At 37.5% G+C, this 12,414-nt stretch overlaps 1 protein-coding gene across 2 annotated transcripts in view; it reads right to left on the bottom strand.

The window, feature by feature from the left end:
- The window catches only part of Rnf11 (ring finger protein 11), a 43,881-nt gene continuing 31,467 nt past the window's right edge, over positions 1-12,414 (bottom strand). For both annotated transcript variants that reach the window (XM_021247912.2, XM_021247911.2), the window contains 2 exons: positions 3,890-4,059; positions 1-1,917 (listed from right to left, as the gene is read on the bottom strand). In XM_021247912.2, coding sequence (XP_021103571.1) covers positions 1,746-1,917; positions 3,890-4,059 — 342 coding nt within the window. In that variant the 3' untranslated portion in view covers positions 1-1,745. The remainder of the gene's footprint in view (positions 1,918-3,889; positions 4,060-12,414) is intronic.

Below are 12,414 nucleotides of genomic sequence, written 5' to 3' on the forward strand. Positions count from 1 at the left end.
TGTTTCCTCCAAATTTGCTTTATGTAATTGGGTAGATATAAATTAATGAACAGAAATTTAAGCAAGATACATGTAACAATTTAACAGAACCTGATAATCTAGTTTCTTTCAACTTTCATCAAATTCATCTTTAAGTCATTCCATCATGGGGCTCGTAAGGAAATTAACCAACATATGCATAATACAGTTGAATGTCAAATAAGTACTTATGACATACTAAATTCTCCTACAATGCAATTACAAAGAGCCTTCCAGAAACCTGTTTTGTATGTAGAAAAGTATTAAGAGTCAAATATTCAACTCAATATAAAATAATAAGAAATGTTTTTCAGGTGGAGACCGCTTCTCCTTTTGCTAATGAATGATTTTTAGCTGTAACATCTCTGAGCTGAACAAATAAGTCACCTTTGAGTACACAAGGAAAAATAAACACATGCTAAGTGGATAAAACATTACTACTACATATTCACTAGACCATCTCTACCTCTAACACTTCAGAAGCTTAGAGATTTAGAGTATTCTTACATTAACTGCAAGAAAAATTAAATGAGGAATTCCTTTTTTGAGATCACAACTATGAAGTCATGTGGTTATACAAATTCTGCAGTTGTGTGCAAAACATGAAACACATTTACCTTTATTCCCTGCTTAGTCTTATCAGTCACCTAGCAGGACTTAATAGATACCTTTCCAAGAGACACAGACTGAGATGTGTTTATATAACTTCAATAAACCCCAGCTCAACAGTAATGAGAGATGCAGTATCCTTTTGCTATGGGTCAAGACAACAAGGAAGGAGGTCATAGGAAAGAGAATAAATCAAAATTGTTACACTGAGAAACTACTTCTTGTTACATTTCATTATGGTGCCACCTTCATTTTTACATAAGCATGGTGGCATAATTCAATCTCAATAAATCAGAAATCTTAATATTTAAAATTTATCTTGACTTTCCATCATCATCATATTAACAACCCAAAACAGATAAACACATAGGAAAGGATACTATTAAACCACTTTGCTGGAGTTGGTTTCTTGACACATTAATTCATTTTTATAGAAAAGGGCTAGTGCGTCTCAGTTTGCTTACAAGCTAGGAGATCACTTTGAATTCTGCATTTCCTAACTGCAAACAGAATATAGCACTTACAACAGGTTATAAATAAACTGGTTTTCAAGCATAGAGCCAGCCCCAACGATAATAATACACTATTTTAAAAGACCTAAGGCAATGAATTCCATTTCCAATGGAAAAAAAGAACTGTGCAAACAAGCTTAAAACTACTGTTTTTGTGCCAGTGTTATAAAATGTAGCTTTTAATAAAACCTTGACCCAAATGCCAGTAACTTCAGAAAAGAATTGGTGGAGGGGAGAAGAAAGTTATTTCATTTAGGAAAAATAACCACTATTTTTTTCCTAATCTTCAACACACAATTTAAACATAAACAGCTGCTGTAACACTTTACACAATTCATATGTACTGGAGCAATAATAACAAGATCTAAATACAATTATCTTTTTAAACACTGGGTCAAGGCTTTACATAAAAATACCATCCTACATTTCCCCCCTAAGTTTCTAAAATATTACATACTTTCCTCAACATCTGTAGCCACCCAGGAATTTTTAGGAAATTTTTGTGCATGATCTTAATTCCTAATCCCTGGCTCTTTGGGCTCAGTGACAAAAGATCAAAACCACCAAGAATGATGGTTCACTTGAAGTCAGACAAGAGACCCTGGCTCAATTAGTCTCATAGGACGAAAGCAGTGCTGCATCAACTGGCTCCATGCAGGAGGGGCACGTGAAGGATCTCATCAACCAGTCATCTATACAGTCCAGGTGATAGATGTGCATACACGGCAGAAATCGAATCGGGTCCCCGTAAACAAAGTCCATCATACAGATCACACACCTGTGGAAGGAAGCAAGAGAGAGAAATCAGGAAGCAGTTTTAGATAAGGAGTCTATCCATAAGACTCAAACATGGTGTTACTCCAAAACAACATACTAGAACAATTTGCCTATCACCTCCTTACTTCAGCATGCAAATGGAAGTTTTTTGCCCAATAAGTGTTTAACCATCTATATTCTCTTGTTTCAATCTCCTCAGCATTTGCTGGGCTTAAGAGTAATCACCAGAGCAATGAGAAATGGATCACATTAAGATCAAGTTTACTGCTCTGTTTGTACAACAGCTACATATTATAGGACAGACCTGCAGGAGAGTGTGATGTTTTAAGCAGGAAGTAGCAAGACAGATCAGCCTTGTTTCTTTATACTGAGTTTTTAGTGCAATCCTGGAGTAATATTTTTATTTGAACAATATGTAAAAACAGAGCCCTAATTTCAACCTACTTACTGGGCTGCTTTAAGTTAAAGCTATTTTCATTAACTCAGTTTTGAATTTTCATTTCAGAAGTCAATGTTTTGGACTGACTATAATATTAAGTACTAGTGCTAAATGTTGGTATAGCACCAAACATTAACATAGTAAATCAAATTATGCTTGTGTTGGGTAAGCCATTCTCAATTTAGAAGGAGAAAGGATCCCTCCTTAGCGGTTCTCAAAGACAATGATGAGCGTTGGGGTCCAAAATTCCACACCAGCAAAATTTTATCTTCAACTCATCAGGCTTAATAAAATTATCTTACAGGAAGCAGATTTCTCTCATATCTCTAAAAACACTTTTAATTGGGCTGGGGATTTAGCTCAGTGGTTCCGCTGCCCGCCTCGCAAGTGCAAGGTCCTGAGTTCGATCCCCGGTACCAAAAAATAAATAAATAAAATAAAACACTTTTAATGGCTGCATCATCTGATGAAGTATTCCCATATCACAACTTAACTATCTATACCTCTAATGATGGACAATTATATGCAGCATACATTTTCCCCTTAACCAAGACTGTGGTGAACACTGTGTGGCTGGGGGAGTGGTGGTGGTGGTACATGTTTTGAAATAGATCCCTATGGCTATTATCTTAAAGGGTATAGTCCTTGAAATATTGCCAGATGACATTCCAAAAACCAGCTGACATGGCCACTAGTAATGCTGGCCTTATTTCACATACAAATATGTAAATCGTTTTAGCTATCACCAGTTATCCAAATGGACAGGAAGTGTAAATAATAATCAGAATTCACACCATACTGCTTAGCTATTTTTATATATACAAATTCTTTACTATTGCATCTAAACATTCTCTTGAATTAACTGAGGTTTTCCAGTAAGTACATGTCACAGACTTCCAAAGAACAGTGACACCTCAATTATTGAATGGCTGCCAAGCTTGAACTTTCCCCTACTAAAATGGCAACGTTAAAAAAAAAAAAAAAAAAAAAAAAAAAGCTGCTCGGTGTAACTTTGCTGGATAGTCAAAACGAAAATCCAACTTGAAAAAACCTGTACAGGCAGAGGCAGAGAGCGGGTTATGTGTAGAGTCTCACCACAATACAATACAAAGGGGCGATGCTTCAGTCTAAGTGCTGCTCTTGCCCAGACAACATATAGTGCCTGTTAAAAACATTTGTCACTGCTTTTTTGGGGTGTGTGTGCTTTATTTGCATAAAATATCATAACCATGGTTCTAAAGAAAGTTAGTGCTACCAGCAATAAAGCTAAGAGGAAAACTGTGAGAACCACGACAGAGTTAAAGAAAAAATGGAGTTGTAGGTGTAATTTTGGGGCCACAGAACCAATTATTTGGTTTTCCATTATTTCTTATGGGAAAAATATGTTCAGTTCTCAAACTTTTTGGTGTTTGAACATGAATTTGGAATGAATTTAGTTTGACAACTGAGGTAACACTGTACATCAGAAAAGGCAAAATTTTCAAAAGGTAATGTCTAAAAATAGACCTCTGAAATAAAGCTTATTAAAACTTACTCCCGGATCTTTTTTTCTGATCCATCTCTTCCAGGGTCATAAACTCCTTTAGGCAGATGCTGTATAAGGCCTATTCTTTGAGCTATCCTAATTTGTTCCTCTTCGGTCAGCTGAGTTGCTAGCCGAGTCTGGCTAGGTGTTGGATGATACACTGGAACTGGAACTTGTTCCTAAATATTAAAAGTAGATTAAGAAATGATTATTGAAAAAATCTTTTTTTGTGTGTGTGTATAAGGGGCAGAGGTGAGAGGGAAAGAGCCCTGAGGAGAGGTAGGAGGCGAGGTAGGCTAGGCTTCTAGAATGGACATGAACGGACACACGGACACACACACACACACACACACACACACACACACACACTCTGACATATTCGTAAAAGATATAAACACAAGCCTCACTGAAAAATTGTTATTAAAGGTTAACTGAAGTATCTCCCTACAAAGACCACATAATCCAGATACATTCATTCTTGATACACCAAAGTTAAACCAATATAAATAGATCTGCATGTAATCGAGCAACTGGACTGATATTTTGTAGGCTACAAAGAAGTTGTAGTTTCAGTATAACAGTAGTTACATTAGCACAGGTCAATACAGATTTCTTTTTCTTCCCATGTGGAAAATAATTTTAAAATTCATATAGTCTGAAATACTGGGTATTGTTGAAATAAACTTCATCACTTCCTCAAGGTTTTATACTTACCAGGCAAATATTCAGCCTCAGTTTCTCCACGTGTAAAGTACTAAGGTGATAATTAAACAGGAATTTTAAGTGTTTTGTCCTTGGCATTCTAGCAAACTTATAAAAGTTCAGTCAGTAAATGTTGGCTGGTATTAGTACAGTTCTACTATTATGTGACTACAGAACAGCATTCCAAATTGGCTGCAATGGACTATGCTGAAAATAAAATTTAAAAAGAGGGTCTTGGATATCATCTAAGATCAGCTTCCATTTTATTTTATTTTTTTTGGTAATGGGGATCGAACCTGGGACCTTGCGCTTGCAAGGCAGGTGCTGAAACCACTGAGCTAAATCCCCGACCCCTACTTTCATTTTATAGGACAAAGCTTGCCCACCGTCACTGCCCATACTGGAATTATAGTGAATTATACTCTCCCTGTAAGCTGGCAAATTCCACTATAACATGCATGAAGATACAAGAATATTCTATATGTTAGTTCAGATTTTGTCCACTTGTATTACTTTGAGAAAAAAACCCCAAAACACTGAAATGATAATTCTTTTTTCTTTGGTACCAGGGATTGAACTTGGGACCTTGCACTTTCGAGGCAGGCAGCAGAACCACGGAGCTAACTCCCTGGCCCTGAAATATTCTTAAAAGCCATCAAAATAGCACAGTGCCTGCCTGGCAAGTGCAAGGTCCTGAGTTTGATCCCTGTTACCACCAAAAAAAAAAAAAGAACAAAGAAAGAAAAGGCCATAAAAACAAAGCATTTACCATGTGAGAGGCCCTGGGTTCATCCCCCATACAAAAAAAAGATTTTTTTATCTTACAGATCATCTTTATACTTTCAGTACCTTCCAGAACTAAGAATTTTAAAAAACCAGTTCTGTAAATTACTGGTTAAAAACTCTATTAATGGTAGAAAAAAAAACTTCAATCATATCTTTTGGTTTTTTCTGTTTTCGGGGGTTGGGGGGTGGGGGTGGTACCGGGAATTGAACTCAGGACCTTGCACTTGTGAGGCAGGCGGTGGAACCACTGAGCTAAATCCCCAGCCCTTTTTTCTTCTACTGGAACTTCTGTGGGCTACTTCAATTAGTTCTCATTTTAAGGTTAGAAGAATGTCAAATTCTGTTGCTTCCTAATTTTAGAAAGAAGTTTTAAAACACTAGAGGACAGTTTCTTTGTCTTACTTTGGGACCTATCCCCCTGTCTCACATAAACAAGCTTGTCTAAAAGGGTAATACAACTTTCTAATCCAGCGATAGAGTGCAGGTGGGAGTGTGCAAGTCCTGGGTTTGATCCCCAGCAGCATGGGAAGAAAAGTAAAAAAAGAAGCCTCCCCACTCCAAATACCAACAGCATTCCTCACAACACTGGAGAGAACAACCCTAAAATTCATATGGAACCAGAAGAGGCCCAGAATAACAAAAGTAATCCTGGGCAAAGCAAAACAGGAGGGATCACAGTTCCATACTTCAAGTTATGTTATGAAGCAACAGTGATAAGCACAGCATGGTACTGGCACAAAAAAGATGTGGTACAGGAACAACCCAAGACACATTGAGCTACCCAGTCTTTTCAGAGGGCCCAAAAACATACTCTAGAGGAAAGATAGCCTCTTTAGCGGTGCTGGGAAAACTGGCTATCCACATGCAGATGACTGGATCTAATCCTGTATCTCTCATCATGTACTAAACTAAAATCAAAATGGACCAAAATCTAAGTGTTAAAACACAAATATGTAATCTGTTGGAAGATAAAATAGGGAAAATTCTTGAAGATATAGGTATGAGCAATGACTTTCTGAACAGAACCTCCACTGCACAAGAAATCACAATAGAATCAATAGGATTATATCAAATTTAAAAGCTTCTGCACAGCCAAGGAAACACCTGAGTGATGAGTCAGAATTGGAAAAATTTGCCAGCTACTCTCAGAGGACTAATATCTAGAATATACATAAAGAACTCTTAAAAATTAGATCCCTCAATATAAGACCCAAAAATATGGGCAACTGAAATCAACATATATTTTCCAGAAGTATAAATGAACAATAAATACATGAAGAAATGGTCAACAACACTGGCCGTTAGAAAAATGCAAACTAAATGGTGAGATTGCATTTTACTCCAGAAAGAATGGTTGTCACCAATAAACCAATCAATAACAAGTGCTGGTGAGGCTGTGTGGAAAAAGAACCCTTCTACACTGCTGGTGGGAATGTAAATGAGTACAATCGCAATGGAAATCACTCAAAAAACTAAAACCAGAAATTCCATTAGATCCAGCTACATGTTTTCCTTCTAGGTATCTTCCTGAAAGAGTTAAAGAAATCATATTACAGTGATACATGCATGCCCATGTTTTAGCAGCACAATTTGTAATACAGTAGGCTAAATCTTGGAAGTGGCCTATATGTCCATCAACAGATGAATGAAGAAAATGTAGTATTTATACACAATGGAGTACTACTCTGCTATAAAGAAGGATAACTTTGAGTCATTTGTAGGAAAATGTATCTACCTTGAGACCATATTTAGTGAAATAAATCAGATGCAGTCACAGTTTAAATGTCATGTTTTCTCATATATATATGAGAAACCCAAAATATAAAAAAAGAACAAAATAAAAGATAGGTGATAGGAAAAAGGAAGATACATCTTCTGCAAAAGGCGAAGAAACAGAGATGGGAGAGGGGGAAAGGATAAAAAGGGGGAAAGGATTAAAAAAGAGAGGAAGAACATAAAAAGAATTAAGATGTGTTATGTAAGCATATAGCAACTCCCCATGATGAATGGAATAATCAGGTACTGCAAATGCACTGATAAAAAAAAATTTTTTTTTGAGACAAGGTCTCATTATGTAGTTCAGGCTGGCCTTGAACTCTGCAGTGATCCTCCTGCCTCAGCCACCCAAGTGCTGGAATTACAGATGTGTGCCACCACACCTGGCTGAAATAAAAATTAAGAAGCCTAAAAACAAAGTAACTTTATTCAAGGAAACTATATTTAAAATCATAATTTTTCACCTTATCACAATATTTAAAACCAGGTTATTCTGGTGGAATGGGGTGGGAATTGTGCATGACCTGGATGGGATAAAGGTGCCATCTCTACCCTCACCTCAGTCACCTTCACAGAATCTTAGGAATCAATGCAACAGTTAGAAACACACTGTCTTATAGGATGGGATTTTCAGTCTGAAAAATTAAATTATAATATTTGAGAGCCAGGCCTGGTGGCACACGCCTGTAATCCCAGCACTAGAGAGGCTGAGACAGGAGAATCACTGTGAGTTCAAGACCAGCCTCCTCAACTATATAGTAAGACCCTGTCTCAAAAAACGCCCCCAAAACAAAAAAACAAACAAAAAACAAAAAAAAAACCTTTGATGTTTGGCTTTGCTACCTACTATGGTGACTTGGGGCCAAGAGTCTTCAGTATGTTTTTATTTTTGGCACTGAGGATTGGACTCAGGGTCTTACCCAGGCTAATCAATCACTCTGCCACTGAGCTATACCTTGAGACAAGTCTCTGAATATCTGTGAGCCAGGCATGGTGACATACTGCTTATTTCCTGTCAGTTTGAGGCCACCCTGAGCTATACAATGAGTTGAAGACTACCCTGTACTGCCAGAGATTTAGCTCAGTGGTTTCACCGCCTGCTGCACAAGCGCAAGGACCTGAGTTTGATCCCTGGTACCAAAAAAAAAAAAAAAAAAAAAGACTACCCTGGGACTACATGGCAAGACCCAGACTCACACAAAAAAGCTAGAATTCTTCAGTCTTGTTTATAAGTGTGTACAGAGAACACAGAAAGCAGAGCAGTAAACGAAAGCTCTAATTTATGAACATATTAACAGACATTAAAAGAAAAACTAAAAACTGTCTTTTAATCATTGTAAATATATGTTCTAATTCAGTGTTTTTTGTTAAGCCAAAGAAACCCTCTAAGTACTTTCTAGATTCAACAATCTCTTCTGTTTAAGATAGGATCTTGCTGTATAGCCCAGACTGGCCTCAAATTTGTGGTACTCCTTCTGGCTCATCCTCCCAGGTGCTGGGGTTACAGGCATGTGTCACCATGCCCAGCCAACCATCCAGGCAGCCATCCATTTATCTAGTAGATCCAACCATCTAATTTCAATTTACATGCAATTTTTCAGAAAGCCAGACAGGGAAGGAAATGGCTAAGACCTGACCTCTTGATATTTTGGGGATGGGTGTGCCCTTAATCTTCTCGTCTCACATACCTAGTTTAAAATTTCAATTTCCATCATTCTTACTTAAAAGCAGCTTCATGTAATTGAGCTGTCAACTGTTTAAAAGAAAGCCAGTTTTTTTGGGGGGGCGGGTAGCACATGGAATTTCCTTTCATTTGTTAGTTAGAAGACAGTGGAAGATCAGATATATAAAAACCTACTGTTCCCTAACTGATGGTTCACTGTGCCTAGAATCTCAGTAAGATTTATGCTGAAAACCTGCTTTCCTTCTGGGAGGAATTTTGTTATGTGGTAGGCAGTGAGAGCCTGGGTTTCCCTAGCAGACAAGCCCTCATACGTGTGGGCGGAAGTGTCCTGTGTGATCCACTTAGGAGAGAACTCTTGGAGGCGTATGCCTGGTTTCCTCTGGAATTGTCCCTATGCATCTTTCCTTTTCACTGATTTTGCTTTTTATTCTTTTGCTATATTATCAAAACTGTAATATGAAGGGTTGAGGATGTAGCTCAATGCTGCCAGCACCTGCCTGGCAAGTGCAAGGTCCAGAGTTCGATCCCTGGTACCAAGGAAAAAAGAGTCAGGAACAAAACTATAATATGTTTATTCTGAGTCCTACAGGTCTTCCTGTAGGAATTAAAATATACGGGGATTATCCTGAGGAACCCCAATGCCACTGATAGGTTTGCTCCTAGTTTATCAGCTACTGTGTTTCACTGCCATGTGAAAACAAGTAAAAAACTTAACAGTTTTAATTAGCCCACATTCTAGTTCCTATGTGTGGAGCTGGTGATAGAAGATATACAAAACATACTTTTCTGATAATGTTCAAAATGATGGATGATGCTTGCATTCACTCCTGTGTTTTCAAATTTGATAGTGTTCATTAGAAATGCTTCCCTGACAGGCATGAATCCAGGGCGCCTTGAACATGCTAGGCAAGTGCTCTCTCACTGAGCTGCATTGCCCAGGTATGCTTTCCAGTTCACAACAGTAGTTATCCGGCATTTGTGTTTCATTCCTTTTCTTACAGTAAATTTAAAGATTCCAACAAGGAACTAATATTTTGAACATTTATTACTTAAAGAAAAGTAATTGCAAGAAGAGATACTTATGGATTAAATTATCTTACCCTTAGAAAATTCAATGCTGAAGTTCAAATCCGTGGTATTTGAGAATGTGAATGAATTTGAAGATAGGGTCTTTAAGAAGTAATTAAAGCTAAACATAGCCATAAAGATAGGCTTTAATCTCCTATAACCAGTGTCCTTAATTTTGTCAGGACACAGAACAATTCATAGGTGGGCAACCATGTGAGAAGGCAGCCATCTGCAAACCACAGTAAGGTCTCAGAAATTAAACACCCTGAGTTTGGATTCTAGTTTCCAGAACTCCAAGAAAACAAATTTCTGTTGTTCTTAAGTCACCCAGTCTGTGGTATTTTAATATGGCAGCTCTAGCAAGCTAATACAGATAGAATCTTATTTAATGTCCTCCAAGCCCTCAAGATAGAAGTTTATACTCAAATCCAGGTACCACTAAAATCTCCCACATGGATTAACAGGGCAGTTAAACAAGTACAGGAAAAAAGAAAGGCTGGATCAGTGGGGAGACAACACGTCCAGATCATTTTACAACCTTGGACTAAAGGTTTTGGGCAATCTACTACAAACCTTCTATCTCTCAGACTGCTTCTCAGGCTTATCCCCCACTACTCCTTGAATATTTCTCAAGGGTCTGTCCTGGCCTTCTCTCCTGCTCTATATTCTTCATCTACTAACTAGGTCCATGTTAACAGTTGAAATTATCTAAATATAAATGTTTCACAAACTTGGCAATGTGTCTTCTATGGTATAATTTTTAAAATTTAAGCACAGTGTACTTTTGGATCACACCTTGCATATTTAGTTTAGATCTCGCTAAACTCCAGACCCCAGTTGACAGTTCTAATTTGGTGTCTCAAGGATACCTCAAACTCAACACATTAAAAATGAACTCCCCTCCAAAATCTGATCTCTTGGGCTTCCCTATCAGTGAATGGAAGGTCTTTATCTTTCTAGGTCTGTAAGACAGAGACATCCTTGGTACCTCCCTCTTTTACTGTCTCCTACTTACATTATCACATCATTTCATGTTTGTTTCTTTTTATGTGTATTTCGATATGCCATACTAAATGCTCATTTCTTCCCCAAGTACAGTATAGTAGTACCTTGGTATTTGTTAATTAGTTCCAAACAAGTACCAAACACTATGAGTACCAAACAGGTTGTTTTGGTTAGAAAGGGTGGTGAGTCACAAGGTAATCAGCACCAAGGTATAGCCTGTCCATAAAGTACCACACAAACACAAGTAGTTGGACAAAATTTTCACGTCAAAATGTACCATGTACCAAATTTGATGAGTTTCAAATCAGTCAAGTACCAAGGTGTGACTACTAGATAGCAAAACCTCAATTTGTTCTCCACCCAGAAGTTAGAGCAACCCTTTGAAAACAAATCCCCCCATCCAGCCCCCAGCTGAACCCCTTCAGAAGTTTCTTGCTGCTCTTAGGATAGAGGCCACAATTCTTTTTAACATGACCTCCTAGGCTTTGCACAGAGTACATCCAAAACACTTCTTTCTAGCGCTCACATCCTTTAAAGAACCACTATCTCCCCTGTGATCTCTCCTGTAGTCATAGCACCAGCCATACTCTCTGAAACTCTCCTTGACACTGCTTAAATGCCACCTTGGAAACAAAGCTTTTGTAAATAAGGAGGGGAAGAGGGGTGGAAGGGAGGGAAGGGGGAAAAAAAAGCAAGATATATCATGTACAGATACAAATTCTCTATGAGGAATGCTATTATGTATATCCAAAAAATGTACCAATAAAAGCTCTGCTTCAAAAAAAGGCCACTTTTTCTTTCTTCAGAGCTCAGTTCAACCATTACTTTCTCAAAAACCTTCCTTAACCACTCTATTACAGGTTCTCTTACACAAATAAGTTTTCTTTATAGCATCTGTAACAATTGTAATTTTATATTTACTTACACTTTTTAAAATTTACTTTGAATGTTTATCTTTCCCATTAGACTGCAAGATCTTAGAGAACAAGAATTGTGTATTTGCCTAATGACTCCTCAGCTTTTAGACCTAGCAGTTTCTGGTACACAATAGGTGTCCAGTAAGTAGACTCACTAAATGGGTAGACAAAGAAATGGTCTACTAAAATGCTTACTTATGAATAGCTAAAAAATATAGTCACTATCAACTCACTCCAGTGTTTCCTCTCATGTCATTATATTAAACATTTCCTGAAAACCTATCCCATTTTGTATACATGTCATAACACTGACAATTTTTGGATACACTTTCAAGTACATTCTTTAAGAGTGACTGATAATAATGGCACTTATTTCCGCCACCCCCGCACCCCAGACATAAGTACTAAATGTGATTCTGTCAATTGGTGGAAAAAATTAACCAATTAGTCATTTCCAATGTACGGTTTAACAGTTTAATCACAAATGTACTCAACTGCTGACATAAATGCTGGCTTCTAAGGGAGTGTTTGATTAAAGCATAAAACACCAGTAGGAGACAGGCCAAAATATTTTTCTTGAGAATCAGGTACTCCTG

Source organism: Heterocephalus glaber, unplaced genomic scaffold, assembly GCF_053883595.1.
Source record: "Heterocephalus glaber isolate CG9 unplaced genomic scaffold, H.glaber_assembly_v1.0 deba00001451, whole genome shotgun sequence".
Lineage (NCBI taxonomy): Eukaryota > Metazoa > Chordata > Mammalia > Rodentia > Bathyergidae > Heterocephalus > Heterocephalus glaber.